This window comes from Grammomys surdaster, unplaced genomic scaffold, assembly GCF_004785775.1.
Source record: "Grammomys surdaster isolate TR1022 unplaced genomic scaffold, NIH_TR_1.0 142, whole genome shotgun sequence".
NCBI lineage: Eukaryota > Metazoa > Chordata > Mammalia > Rodentia > Muridae > Grammomys > Grammomys surdaster.
This window is the reverse complement of record NW_021604600.1, coordinates 6,513,280-6,528,267: the sequence shown is the minus strand read 5'-3', so window position 1 is coordinate 6,528,267 and position 14,988 is coordinate 6,513,280. Positions and strand designations below refer to the sequence as shown.

Genomic DNA, 14,988 nt, shown 5'->3' with positions numbered 1-14,988 from the left:
GTCTCCCATCGGAGTGGGCAGGAGTACTTCAGGCATGAGAGTGCAGGCTGTTTTGAGTACAGTGACTTCCACAGAGTGGCCGAGCACAGGCATCAGCAGCAGCTCTTCAGTGGCACCTCCTTTCTGCCTTGCCTACAGGCTTTTCACCTGGCGATTTCCCACCACCATCTGCACCGAGTCCTTCCAGTTCTACGACAGACTACGGACCAACGGCATGCTAGACCAGCCTGATCATTTTTCTTTCAAGGACCTGGATAACAGTGACCCCTCAAGTGACCGGGTGGCATTTTCTTTGGACAGCCCTGGAGGACACTGTGTGACAGCCCTGGCCCTCTTCTCCTTGGGCCTCCTCTCTGTGGATGTCAGAATCCCAGAGCAGATCGTGGTGGTGGACAGCTCCATGGTGGAGAGTGAGGTCATGAAGAGGTCAGAGCCCAGAGCAGCACCATGCGTGTGTGTGGCTCTGCTCACAGTTTGGGAACACACAGATTCTTGAGACATTAGGTGTGGTCATTTCCTCTCATTGTTGTGGGACTGCCCAGGTTACCTGCTCAGCTATCCAGTCTGAGCATGTGGTATATATACATATCCTTGTGGGAGTGTATACATGAAAATGGAGGTATAGAACCCAGAAGTTGAATCAGGGGCCTTTCCCTCTCTTCTCATTTCTGAGACCATCTCAAAATTCTCATCAGTTCAACTACACTGGCTGGCCACTGAGCTGTAGGGATCCAGCACATGGATTACAGACATGTCCAGTTTGGGACTAGGAACTAAAGGGCAGTGTCCAGAGAATTTTCTGTTGGTACCTTCCAAAGAGTCACAGGAAGTGCCACAGGGAAGGAAATATTAGCCCAAGTTCCTTGACTATGGCAGAGCCAAGCAGGGCCTTCATGAGGATGCAGAGGCTTTGGGTAGTGACAGAAAAAGGGGGCACCTCAAATTGAGTGTTGTCTGTGACAACAGTTGCCACTTGGTGATGGCCGTGTGTCAGGTGGGCCAGGTCCAAGGCCAGGCACCTATTTGTCTTCTCTTCTGCAGCTTGGGGAAAGATGGTGGCTTGGATGATGACGAGGAGGAAGAAGACCTAGATGAAGGTTCAGGGACCAAGCGCCAGGGTGTAGAAGTAAAGGCCCATCAGGCCTCACACACCAAGTACCTGCTAATGAGGGGTTACTATACAGTGCCTGGCATGGTCAGCACACGCAACCTGAACCCCAATGACAGCATCGTGGTCAATTCCTGCCAGGTTAAATTCCGACTGCGCAGTACCCCTGCACCCACCCAGCTTGGGCCCACTGGTGAGTGTCCTGCCACAGCTCAGGTATGGGACAGCCCTGGGGTTCCTGGCACCATAGCCAGGCACACAGACCTAGAGCTCTGAAGAGCGGCATTGCTGTCTCTAGCAGTCACTTCATGTTCATGCTTTATGCCTCTGATCTCATTTGTGACACCTTCAGAACCTTGAATCCCATAGTTTATGACACTGTTGAATCTTGTCCTTTATCTCTTTGCTGTCAAAGGTGAGACTTGAGCTCCACTGCCACCACCCATCTCCTTTGCAGGTGCTGATCACTCAGGAAGCTCGAGATAACATAACCTTTTCTCTTTGCTGGCAGACATGAGATTGGAAAGGCCCTGCCCTTCTCCACCCTGCAGCCAGCTGTCCTTTGTATGGTCAAGGTGGATAGTGTTTGCTGTCCCTTTTTATCCACAGTCAGAACTCTTATTTTGTCTTAAGTCTGAAGCAAGCAAAAGTACTGTGCTGACCTATAGGTTGTTATCTCAGCTAAGCCCTCCTGGCATGAGGCCTGACTACATGGAAGGAACCTAGGGCACCACGGGGGTTTAGAGGTAGGGAAGACAAGAGATTTAGGAAGGGCTCAGGACAGCTGCAGTCTGATCTATAGTTAGATACCAAGAGTCAGCCTGCTAGGGCCCAGTATGTCCCCAGAAGGTGACCCTATGACTCCTTAGGGAGCAGTGAACTAGTGCTGGAGCAGCAGGTCTTGCCTCAGACAACCATATGTGTTGGTTCCAAGAAGGATTTCTGTTTGCTCATTTTTCTCTTCCCTCTTGGTCTCAGGGTTCACAGCCACACCACTGGAAGAGCTCCAGGCTGGCCCTTCCTGCCTCCCTGCCTTTTTTACCAGCTTGGTGGATCCACAGCTGCACACCCGCTGCCCAGAAGAGTTTGCCCACCAGATGGCACAGTCTGGGTACAGCCCTGAGGATGTGGCTGCCTCCCTAGAGATCCTGCAGGCTGTGGCAGCTGCTGACTGCTTTGGGATTGACAAGGAGAAGCTGAGCAGACAGTTTTCTACCTTGGAGAAGATATCAGACACACGCACCAGAACGTTCCTGGACTATGTCCAGGTGAGCTGAGCTCCAGGCATACAGTGCAGAAGTGGTGCCTGCCTGTGGTTTCCCTTTAATTAAATTAATTGCTAGTATTTAAGCCAGGACATGTCTCCTAAATACCATTAGCCCCCCAGATCTAGGACCTGACTGAGCCCTAGAGTGGCTATCCCTCCTTGGTAGGCCACATCCTCCATGGTTCTTCTGTCAGTTGCCCCTCCTCCCAACTCACAGGCTTCGCATACTCCCTGGACTTATATTGCTATCTGCCTGGTCCCTTAAAGAAGGCTATGTAACCCTTGGACCCAAAGCATATCATTCTACTCGCTATGAGCAGCTTCTGGGAATAGGATGAAGATCCGTGGTCTGATTTGGAGGTTCCCATGTAGGATCTTTTTTGTAAGACTGGGAACATGTAGCCTCCAAGGGCCATTGCAGGAAACCAAGCCAGAATGAAGGCTAGCATGTGACTCTGATAAGCACTTAGCATAGGGAATATGTTTCCATGGTTTAAAGTGTTCTTTCTCTGATTGTAACCTTGGAAACTAACTGTGAGCCTTCAGATACTCTCAGGCTGTGGAGAAAGAGCCTCCTGACCACAAGAGGATTGTAAGCCAGACACTTTCTGCTGACTTTAGCACCCTAGTCAGGGTGCAAGGCCTGGGCGCTGTCTGTCACTGAATTTGAGGGGTTTATAGGAGAAAAGGAGGGCTGATGATTTGGGGGACACTACCTACACAGAAACAGACAATGGGTTCATGTGCGACCTAAACACAGGGGAGTCTTGTCATTATGTTGAAGCAGTGACTGCCTTGGGGACTGCCAGGACCCACATGAGGACACACAAGGCAGGAGAGTCATAGAGTCCTATCAGTTGGAGCTATTCTGACTTCAGACATCAGGCCGTGTTGTGAGTAACACAGTAGGTATAGAAAGAGCCCACATAGGCCCCTGCAGCTTGCAGCTCCAGGGCAGATGTTAGGATTATCCCTTTGGACCTGAGCTTGCTGCCTGCTCAGGATACTTGACCCTAGCTGGAGTGCCATCCACTCCACCTACCTGGTAAAACACGTCTTCCCCAACAGACCCTGTGTCCCTTTTTTCTAGGACCTTTTGGAACAGCAACAAGTCATGGAAGTTGGAGGCAACACTGTGCGCCTAGTGGCCATGGCCTCTGCCCAGCCCTGGCTTCTGCCTTCAATGCGTCTGAGAGACATGGAAATAGACACCAAGGCCTCGGGGGATGACAGCCAATCCAGACTTCCTGAGGGCTCTTCCATTGAAGACCACACATCTGAGGGGGCAGCAGGGACTCCAGTCAGCTCCCATAGCACTAAAAAGCGTCTCTACTGCTCTATTCAGAGCCCTGAGACTGATGCTGAGGAAGCCACAAGGCTCCCTGCCAAGAAGCCCACACTACAGGATGTCCGTGTGGCTGCCAGCCCTAGGCCTGGAGTGGAAGAACAGACAGAGGCCCAGGCCTCAGCTCAGCTTGCAGCTCCTGAGGATGCAAGTGTAGGGGCCCCCAGGCAGGAGAACCAAGAGAATGTTGGTGTCTCAGGCCTGGAGCAGCTGGGCTGTGAGTTCCAGCTTCCAGAAGGCTCTGAAGACCCCAGAGGTACTGATCTTAACACCTCTCCCATTCTATGTCTCTCGAGAGACTGCTCCAGCCTACTACCTGCCTCCCAAGGCTCCAGCTAGTCATAGTAGGCCTCAGGGATGCGCTCAAAGGCAGAGGCTCCCTGCCCTCGACAGATGTGCCTACAAGGCCAAGCAGTGCAAACATTGGACTTGCTGTAGTGACCACGGGGAGGTTCTCTGGACAAAGCAAACTTACTTACTCCTAGAAGCCTCTGAGCCTTGGCCATGGCAGGGAATTCCCCTGAGATCTGCTGCTGTTCCTATGGGCTATTGTTGCCTGAGAGCTTTATATATACTCGCTCTGTGGTCAAGGCAGTACCATACTCTGGGTAGAAGTGGGGTTTTTGTTTTGTTTTGTTTTGTTTTGTTTTGTTTGTCATTGCTTATCTACTTTGGTGTATGTTGAATGAGGGTAGAGGGGCAAGGGACATGGCCTCCAACTTTGCATTCTAAGAGTGCCACCTTTTCTTCTCTTACAGGACTTACAGAGAGCAACATGGCCCAGGCAGCATGGGAGAGGTAAATTGAGGTCTTTTGCAGGGAGGGGCAGAGCATGAAGTAATGTGGCCTCAGCTTTCAGCCTAGTGGAAGACTTCCACCTAGTGTCAGTCACTGTATAAAGCTCCTTCATAGAGTGCAAGCCTGGGTAGTTTGCCCTCAACAGACGTTCCCAGCCAAGGGCTTTCACACTCCCTGGGCCTCCTCCCACAGCCCACTGCATCCTTATACCATCTTAGATGAAGAGAGGGCCTTCACAACCAGCCTGGGACCATACTAAGCAGAAGTCAGAACTACCTGTCCAGGGCAGCCCCTCAGTCCTGTAGCTGAGACATGGCATACCAGAAGGGTTGCACTCTTCTGCCTTGAAGAGGCATCTTCAGTGGCCCTCCCCAGTCAGGGCCCACAGAAACCCCTCCCTTCATGTGTATGTGTCCTTGGCCCACCAAGGCTTTGTACCCGGGATCTGACCCCCAAGGTGGATGAACCTTCCATCTCTGCCATGGCCACCAGAGCCAGCAAAGCCTGCCCCACCCAACCCATCAGCTCTGGCAGCTTTGTGCTAGAGACAGAGCGGCTATGTGGGGATGTCTGAATGAGACAGTGAGGGGATTCCAGTGTCCTGCCAGGGAGTAAGTAGAGAGTGGAGAGCAATGGGCAGATAGTGGCCAAATTCTGGGCCTTCCTGAGCTAGAGTAGCCTGTCTGTGACCAACATGTCCCCTCCTCCCTAACATCAAGTGTCTATCTTACAGCGGCTGTGAAAGAGTGTGTTTTGTTGGTCGCCCATGGCGTGGTGTGGATGGGCGCCTGAACATGCCTGTGTGCAAAGGCATGATGGAAGCCGTGCTGTACCACATCATGTCAAGGCCTGGTGTCCCTGAGAGCTGCCTGCTACAGTACTACCAGGGGGTCCTACAGCCTGTTGCTGTGCTTGAGCTACTCCGGGTAGGGCCCAAGACATCTCAGCCCAGCTCTGGTGGGGGGGCACACAGGACAGGGTCAGGTTCATGGAGGGCCACACCCCAGGTCTCACCACCTCAGCTTAACCTTCAGTGTCTTCGGGCCATTGGCAGAGGGATCTGCTACTGTCCTTGAGGCCCTGCCTGGCTCTTGATCCCCTTCTCCCTTGCCTGCTACAAGCCTTCCCTGCAGCAAGCTCCCTGTCCCTTGTATCCATTTGCACTTGGTCTGTCTTACTCTGCCTGCTGTTGTCCTCCTGACTCACACTCAGGGTCACATGCTCACAGATCCTCAGGAGTCCTGGGTAAATAAATGGAGGTGGCATGGAAAGCTGAGGACCATGTGACCACTATACAAGCAGCTGCTTCCCAGCCTGGGCTGGCAGCTGCCCTGAGCTCCCATTCCCATGATGCTCTGGCCTCTAGCTTCCTAACACACTAGGAACTCGACATTTAGTGTGCCATTCCCTGAACCTCCTAGTGGAAAGCCACCACAGCCATTGTTAGCTGAAGAGCACCTGTCCTCCAGACGTCACTGTGGCACCCATACCTGCCATACTTTCTCCCACCCATCTTGATGTAAACCTTCCTGCTATGTCCTGCCTCCAACAAGGCCATGTTTGGCCATCTTCTGCCTGGGAATAGCTATGTACATTTTATAAATGCAGCAAAACCAGACCCCCGAGCAAGTAGGGCCCCTTTATAACCCCACCTGTTTATATCTGCAGGGCCTAGAGTCCCTCGGCTGTATCCAGAAGCGGATGTTGAGGAAGCCAGCGAGTGTCTCCCTCTTCTCCAGGCCTGTGGTGGAGGGCCTGGGTCAGGCCAGTGAGGCTGAGGCACTCTCCTGCCACGAGAGCACTGTCACCTTTTATGAACCTACGCTGGACTGTACCATCCGTCTGGGCCGTGTCTTTCCCCATGATATTAACTGGAACAAGTGGATCCATTTATAGATACTTCCCCAGGCCAGGAGAGGAGCCTCTGCCTATGTTTTATTGCTCTGCCTGGACTGTGCCATGAGCCCTATTCTTCACACAGCTGTTCCACAGCTCAGCCCAGCCTAGCCCAGGTGTAGCAACTAGCAGGTGACTTCAGTCCCCTCCACCCTATGCTGCTCTTGCTCCCAGGTGCCCAGCCTTCCTGCAGGCCCTTGTCCTGCCCTGATCTCAGGCTCCAGCATCAGCAGTGTCTGCAAGGGCGGATGTTATTTGGGGAGCAGAGCTGATGACCAAGCCCTGAGTCACCTGAAACCCACCACACCGTTCAGACTCAGAGGAAGGGCTTTGGGAAGACACGTCGCAGGAGTGCTGGCAGAATCTGCTCCTCTTAAGGTAGGGCATCCCAACTTGGCCTGGACTGAGCCCAGGTCTCCCAAGGGGACCCCTCCTGCCAGAAGCAAGGCCTAGAGGTTTTGCTTTTGTTTTTGTTTTATTTTGTTCTTTCCATTAGATACAAGCCCCTGGCATGTATTTATTTATTTTTTAATTAAAGTGAGATGAAATGCATTTTGTGTATTTGTCTGATTGTTCTTTCCCAAAGAACTCCCCTTCTTGAGTTCTCACCTTTGGTGGGGAACCTTAGATTTTCATCTTTTTGTTGAAAAATGTAAGCAAGTCTTAGCAAGACTTGCCTTCAGAATGACAGTCAGGGGTCCCACACAGAGACCACTCACAGCTGGCCTGAGCCTCAGTCCTGGACCCCTTCCTGTCCACCTTTCCTACTGAAGGGAGATGGCATTTGGTAGCCTGACCCAGCTTGCATCTCATCCTCTATATCACTGTGAGCCACACCCTATGAAAAGGGGTGAAGATAGACCCAGCACCCAGCATGGCCAAGCTGCAACGGTGTGCAAGTGTCAGCGTTGTAAAGCCTTGGGAATGTTCTGGGAAGTAGTTGGGCAGTGCAAATACTGTGCTTATCAGCAGAGCCTGCCTGTTACACACTGCACAGGAGGCTGGAAGCCAGCAGCCAAGTTCTGTCTCAGGTCTGAGCCTCCTTTGTTCAGCAGAGATGGAAGGCCTAAAGGAACTGAAGGGCAGTAAGCATGGACACAGAGCTCACCAATGCCCCTTGTCCCCAAGGCTTCCTACATGGGCCATTTGGGGAGGGGATGTGGGGACTCAGGGTTCAGCCCAAGCAGATACAAGGTTTATGTGGACATTTGTCGTTCCCAAAGCCCCCTCCTGTCTTTGTTACAGCCACCAGTCCTCAGTATACCCCTTCTCCCACCTGAGCTTTCATCTGTCATCCACTCAGCCCTCCACCCATCTGCCTGACCACCCACCAACTAGCCACCCAAACAGGCAGCAGCAGCCCTTCCAAACTCCGCACAAAGATCTCCAGAAACCACAGTATGCTGTCGGGTCAAGAGGACTCTAGAGAGTCCCTGGGGAAGACAGGAGGCAGGAAGCCTCCAGTTTGAAACCAGGTGCTGCTGGGCTGCTGAGTACTCCAGATCTAGAAGAAACGGTAACAGACTCCACAGAGAGCCAGTCTAGGGCTGCTGTCCATCCCCACCCCCAGAGCAGTGCAGGCAGTGGCTCCGCCTCACCTTGGGTCATCACTTCTGCCTCTTACCAGGGACTGTGGGAGGTTGTGCTGGGCCCCCAGGCCTGCCACACGACACAGAACAGCATGTCCTTGGCTGCACACTGTGTCCCATGCCTACCCACAGTCTGCTCCTTGTTGCAGGACTTTTCCTGCCTGTTGTAGTTGCAGTGGAGCTCGGTGATTGGGCAGTAGAAGAGGAGGGTGGAGCGAAGAGTTGTAAGAGGGAACGGGGAAGGAGAGGAGAGAGAGGGAGTTAGAAAAGCAACATGGAGGAAGACGTATGGGTCTAGAGCAGTCTCAAGTAATTAAACATATCAAAAGGTTAGATATTGGGTAACAATTCTAATTGTGTGAGCATCTTGTATATTGAGTATTTGCAGATATATAAATCCATTGGATAATCTTTACACTTTAAGAGTCTTCATTCTACCAGGTACCACGAGTGTGGCGGATACTGTCTGGAGCTTAGCTGAGCATTATGAGGGTGGCAAAGTTGAAGCAGGGGCTATGCTTTGGGCATGGACTCCACGAAGCTGATGAGTGGGGGCAGCCGCCACGCTAACATCTCGTGGATCTAGGGCCGGTGCTCCCGGCGCCTCTGGCTGCTTCTAGTGTAGAAGCGTGGCGACAGTCCAGGTAGTTAGCTGGACCGCACCTCGGACTTAATATCTCACACAACAGCTCCTCTTCTTTCTTCCATGTCTTTAGGCAAACTACACACAGATGGTCTCTTAGACCTGGAACAGCACATGGCTCAGGCCTCTACTACACGCATGTGGGCAGACCCTGGGAAACACAGGCCTTCATACCATTTAATGTGAAAGATGCCCATAGGGCAGCTCACTTTCCCTCCATAATATCCCTGGGGATACACAGAGCTACTCAAAACAGCAGCCCAGCCTCCAGCACTGAGCCTGAGCTTACACTTGCCCTCACTAAGCAAGCTTACTAGGCTACCGGCCCCTATCCCCACCTCGGAGCATGTTTCATGCAGGGTCTTCACCCTCCAGCCTGTTACGGGGGCTCAGCCCCTTCTCTCTCCAAGCTCAGCTCACAGTCACCAAGTCCTGTCAGAGTCTTCTCCGTTTCAGCTAGCTCTACCTAGGACTAAAGCAGTGCGTGTGACCTTTGTTGAAGTGCCTCTTACCTTCTGATCTCCCTGGCTCTCTCTCCTTTCCCTGAGCTCCTACTGCACCATTTCTCCAGCTGTGTGAATGTGTGTGTGTGTGCATGTGTGTCTCACCCACCCACCCCCAGCACCCAAGGTCGTCCCCGTTCAGTCGAAGCTAGAGTTCAGGCTGAACTAAACTGCCACTTTGTCTTCTGCTCAGCATCCACAAACATCCCAAGTGTCCTTTGTTCTTGTCTCTGGATGGCTGAGAGCAGGAAAGCTGTCACTGACTCCTGCCCAGCAGCAGGGGGCAGCAGCAAGCTGTGGAACCTCCCAGGCCCAGGTGACTTCCTGTAAACATGCTATTACTGTGAACACCTGCTTGTACATCAGACACCATCTGAACCCTACAGAGAAGTGATGTCACAGCAGCCCTGAGAAGCACACAGGACTTGTGTGCCTAGTTCATGCATGAGGAAACCGTGGACCAAGAGGTTAAAACATCTCTTACAAAGTCTGAAGCTAATGATAGGGCCAGCGTACTGGCTCTCCGGCTAGGCTACCAGCCTAGAGCTTCCTCTACTCCACCTGAGGTGAAGGGATGGGGAGTCAGCACTGTGCTCACTGAAGGACACTCGTGTTCCTATCTAGGACTATCAAGTTGGGAAAGAAAAGTTTCCAAATTAGTGGAGGCTTGCCCCTCAGGTTGTCACGTGGTTGGGGCTGCAGAGGTGAGTGGTCTGGCCTCCTTCACAAGCTTCCCGAGACCTCTGCTCCCTCTCTGTGTCTTTGCGGGTCCTGTGAAGGCAGTCCTCCTCTCTGGCGGTCCTTCATTCGCTTCTCATAGCTGAGCATCTGTTCAGAGCCTGCCCCATCTGGGCTCCTTCACAGCAACTTCAGTCCTTGCCCCACCCGTGGGGACAGACATGGTACCAAACTCCAAGGAGGGTTTTGTTAATCCACATTGGTTACGGAGCAAAGCCAGGCAGGTGTGTGCTGCAGCTGAGAATAAGGATGCACCACCACAGTTAGTCACACTGAGGCAATGTGAACTGGATCCTGTCCTTCACACCTTTGAGCACATGGATGGCTCTAGACTGGTGGGTCTCATCCTTCCTAATGCTGAGACCTTTTCATACAGCTCCTCATGTTGTAGTGACCCCACTCCCACCCCATCACCCCCTCCGCCATTGCTACTTTGTAATTATGAATCATAGTACAAACATCTGATATGCAGATTTCTGATATATGATCCTCAAAGGGATTGTGACCCACATGCTCTGGTCAAGGCATGTCCCCTCTCCAGTTTGTCATCAGAGATCTCTACTTCTAGTTTCACCTGCACAAAAAGCAGCCACCACAAAGAGGCAAGGCTACTTACTCACTGACTGCCTCCTCATTCCCTGGGAGTTCTTCACCTGCTTCCTATGATGGGTGTGTCTGGGGCTGGATGGGCTCTCTGGGATGTGCTGCCTGCTAAGTGGCAGCAGTGTCCCCAGACACAAGGGGAGAGATCTTTCCATCCACTGGGGAGACCACAAGGAGCACAGCTTACAGGGGGGCTTAGTGGACTTTGGAGGTAGTCCCTCCCTGGGGCTTCTGTTTCCAGGGTGAGAAATGGTTTTCATTTGTCTCCTTCCTGCATGAGACCCTGGAGACCCAGACCACATCACAGTGGGAATGCATAGGAGACATTGGGGTCAGGTTGCTGGGTTCCTGGCAGAGGTGATTGAAGCTTTCAAGAGCTCTCTGGGAGGGCAGAGAAGGAGTGCTAGGAACACACACACCCACACACACTGGCCCCAACACCTGCTGTCAGAGGCAGCTCAGAGTGAGACCAGAAACAAACAGCTCTAAGCAACTCTGCCCCTGCTTGAATGCCACACAAGCTCTGTACTGTACTGTGAGCCATGTCCCTCTTGGGTCCTCTCTTCTCACTGTGGTCCTAAGGATGGGAGTTGTCTTCATTTTGACTTGTTAGGATAATACTGGGGCACTTTTTGCCACAATCAACAGGAATCCACCTCAAACCAGCTTACAGCTTACAAATCGGAGATGTATCAACTGGTCCATTGGGTCAGGATGAGGTGAGGTGTTCTGCATAACTGTCACACCTCTGCCACAGCAAGTGACCAAGAGTTCATTTCTGTCTCTTGTTCATATTGGCATAGTTCATACTGGCACAGGGGCAGAAAACTCAGTCCTCTCCTCGGGCAGAGAGAACTAAATCTGGCCAGGGCAGTCACCACCGGTGCCCACAGCACAGGACAATGACTGGGAGGCACTGTGATCCCAGATGAGTTCTCCATCAGAAAATTAGAAAGTTCTGCCTCTGCTTGCGTGTCCTCTGATCCCATGGGGCTGGGAAGTTCACATGCCTAGAAGGGTGTACAATGACCACTACACTTAGGGGCCTCAGCCAGGCATGCCTTGATCCAGGAGCCCCAAGGTTTCTCCTTGTCAGCTCTGCTATGTTGTCTTTACCACAGGCCAACTGTAGGAATGGTTCCTCTTAGTGGCTCTACATGTAATCCCAGAGGAAAGGATGAAACAGACCTGGGGATTTGGAAGCTGGAGCAGGAGGCTCAATACTTCAAGACTAACCTGGGCAACTTAGACCCTGACTCAAAACAGGAAAAGTAAAAGACAGTCTAGGGACGATAGGCTCAGTGGCAGAGGACACGCCTGCTGCACCTGTGAGGTCCAGGGTTCTAGCCGCAGCACCACCACAGAGAGAAACTAAAACATGAAGCTGATCACGTCACACGTCTGCCTTGACTACAGAGCAGCACGGACTGGGGGAGTCTAACGTGTCCCAGAGCTAACAAAGTGGCAAATCCCATATGTGTTTGCTAAGAGGTTTGCCTCTTTGGTTGCTTTGGTGACAGATCTCAGATAGGTCCAGCTCATCCTGCCCAAGGAATAGCCCCATCCCCTCAAAGCCAAGATGGGCAAAGCCTGGACAAGCATTGGCCATACATGTTTGCAGAGTGTGGTGTGAAGCCCTCTTCCTCTCAGAGCAGCTTACTAGGGACTCTCGCTGGCCTTATGTGACGGGGACCCACTGCTCTCAGTTGGTCATGGCTGCTGTAGGCCCTCACTGGAACGGAGATGCACATCACACATCCTATTCATTTCCCAGTGTCTGACAAACACTACCTGCTTCCTAAAGCCTCCCGTCTCACACTGTGCCCTGGGTGCCCAGCAGCAGCTGGCCAGCTCCTCCCAGCCCCTCACCAACTACTATGTCTACAGTCATCTAGCTATGGAGCCTGAGATCCTGGAATCAGACAGGCTACCAGCCAGGCTTTTATATTAAGATTTTATTAAGCACTTGTTGTGTGTACTGCTGGGAGTAAAACTGAGAGCAGACAGAGCAACTAGCGTCACAGGCTGCATCTAGTCAGCCACTCCTGTGCAGTATCTGTCTCTCCATCCAGCTGTCTCTCCCTTCAAGCCTTTCAACATCTTATCACCCGCTACTACGTGGCCCAGCTCTTGCCTTCAACTTCGCATCCATGTTTGTTCACGTGAGGCATCTCTTCAAACTAGAGCTGGTGACGGCCAGGACCTCAGCCCTGAATGCTCTTCCTGCTCACATCCTAGTCAGGAGCTCTCCCTGCTGAGGGGCTGAACTGGTTCCCTGGAGAGCTGCCAAGAGCACCTGCAGTCTGGCTCCCAGAGTATGTGAAAACCACAGCACACTTTGGTCTAAGTATCTGGGGTGCAGCCGGGTGGGGCTGTGTGCACGTGCAGGAAAGAGCTGTGGGTTTTGCTGGTCTGAGCCTTTCACACCCTGGTCCTAGGCTCAGTCTCACTGTTGAAACTACCAGTGTTCCAGAACTTTCCAGCCATGAGTCAGATACAGAGGACATACATGCATTCCCTTGGTGATTACACCAGCTACCCTGCCTTACAAATGAGTGGACTGCTGCTAACTTCTTTCCAGTCCAGTTCTGCAGACTGGACAGATAGACAGCCTTTCTTCCTGGGCCATTGAGGGGAGAATCTGTACCCTAGAGTCCCAGCCACTATGGAGGCTTCCCACCGGGTCCAGAGCAGAATCAGGCTCTCTGTTGCCTCAACCCTGTCTGGTTCTGCAAATACCACAGCACATCTCAGGTGCACCCTTGCAGAGAGAGCAGACCATATGAGAAGAGAAGGACAAACAAAGGAAGAGGGAAATAGAAATAAAGGAGGAAGAGGAGAAAAAGACAGCAAGGTTTAAGAAATACTGGCACCCTTGAGCTCCTACCATACCCTGGTGATTGGGGAGTTCTCCACTACCTCCCAGCATGCCCTAGCGCCCCTCACACAACATACATCATGCTTGAAAGAATCACTGGATGCAGGGGAACCTCCACTAAACCCCTAGGATAAACATGCCATCTAGGGTAGACAGGGAAAACAGAGACTGGCTACAGAACCAGGGCTGGTTCTTGATGGCTCCTTTGAATCCCCTGCCCTCTGTGGGTATCAAACAGAGAGCTCTTTAGGTACTGTGTTCTGTACCCTCTCCCCCTGCCTCATAATTGATAAATATTTCCTGGGTACTTAAAAGAATTGTCCTCCTCCTCCTTCTCCTCTTCCTCCTCCTCTTCCTCCTCCTCCTCCTCCTCCTCCTTCTCCTCCTTCTCCTCCTTCTCCTCCTTCTCCTTCTCCTCCTCCTTCTAGTTGTTTGCTTGTTTTTGTTTTGTTTGAGTTTTTGTTGTTGCTGTTGTTTTGGGTTTTTTTTTTCATTTTTGGTAGTAGTTTAGGGTTTGGGTTTTTTTTGTTGTTGTTTTTTAATTTTTGTTGTTGTTTATATGTTTGTTTGTTTGTTGACACAGGTTGTCCTGGAACTCATTCTGTATGCCAGACTGGCCTTGCACTCACCGAGATCCATCTGCCTCTGCCTCCCAAACGCTAGGATCAGAGGTGTGTGTCAACACTGCCTTCCGGGAACTTTCTTTTTAATGGGCAGCAGAAGCCAGAAAAAAAACAAACAAACAAACAAACAAACAAAAGAAAGAAAGAAAGAAAGAAAGAAAACCCAATTTGGCTGGTGGGGTTGCTTCTTAGAGAGCAGCCTGGAAACCTGCCGAGTGTTCTTGGCAGGAGGATGCCCCACAGGTACCCAGGCTGTGGGTGTAGGCTGATTTTTTTATATCCTTCCACCTCAGAGTATGCACGTGGATCCTAGAAGCCACAGAAGGCAGGAAGCTGAACGGGCTGCAGACCGGATAGGGCTGATCCAGGGCACCCATGTCATCCCTAATGTCCAGCCAAGCAAAGTCAGTATAGAGTTCAGAAGTGGCTTCTGCAGGCTGCATAGCCTGGAGCCACCAGAGCTGGGGTTTACAGCTTACATCCCTAGGTTCCCTCAAAATCTTCTCATTCCAGTGGGTACTGTAGGCTCACTCCACCCCCCCCTGCCTGAGGAGAAAGATAGTCAGGACTTCATAGGTCCTAGAGATGGCCCCTCGTAGGCTTGAGCTTGGTGATGTGCCTTAGGGGCAGCAATCTGAACAAATCTCATAACACTGAGTGTTTGGTCACAAATGGATATGTAGTACAACCAATTTAAACTTATCCCTGCCTAGTGTGCAGATAAATGAGACTTGGCTATGGTTATTTTATTTGGCTTTGACAACTACTGGAGCTCACCCCTAATCTACTCTTCTAACTGCTGGCCTGGCCACCTCCTCGGCAGTGTACCCCAGATACTTTCTGTTTCTCCTGGCCACATGCTTATGGTCCATCTCCTCTCATGGTGGCTTCCTCGTCTCCTCTCCTTCTTCCTTCTCTTCTTGGTCTCTCCTCTCTCCTTCTTCTCTACCCCCAACCAGGTAACTTGAAACCCACCCACCTCTAATCCCTCCAGTAA

The 14,988-nt window shown here is 51.8% G+C and overlaps 1 protein-coding gene across 1 annotated transcript in view; it reads left to right on the top strand.

The window, feature by feature from the left end:
- The window catches only part of Gtf3c1 (general transcription factor IIIC subunit 1), a 65,943-nt gene extending 58,979 nt beyond the window's left edge, over window positions 1-6,964 (top strand). The window contains exons 31-37 of the mRNA XM_028764166.1: window positions 139-426; window positions 1,042-1,301; window positions 2,087-2,376; window positions 3,466-3,976; window positions 4,479-4,518; window positions 5,252-5,444; window positions 6,187-6,964. Coding sequence (XP_028619999.1) covers window positions 139-426; window positions 1,042-1,301; window positions 2,087-2,376; window positions 3,466-3,976; window positions 4,479-4,518; window positions 5,252-5,444; window positions 6,187-6,414 — 1,810 coding nt within the window. The 3' untranslated portion in view covers window positions 6,415-6,964. The remainder of the gene's footprint in view (window positions 1-138; window positions 427-1,041; window positions 1,302-2,086; window positions 2,377-3,465; window positions 3,977-4,478; window positions 4,519-5,251; window positions 5,445-6,186) is intronic.
- Window positions 6,965-14,988: the final 8,024 nt, after the last annotated feature.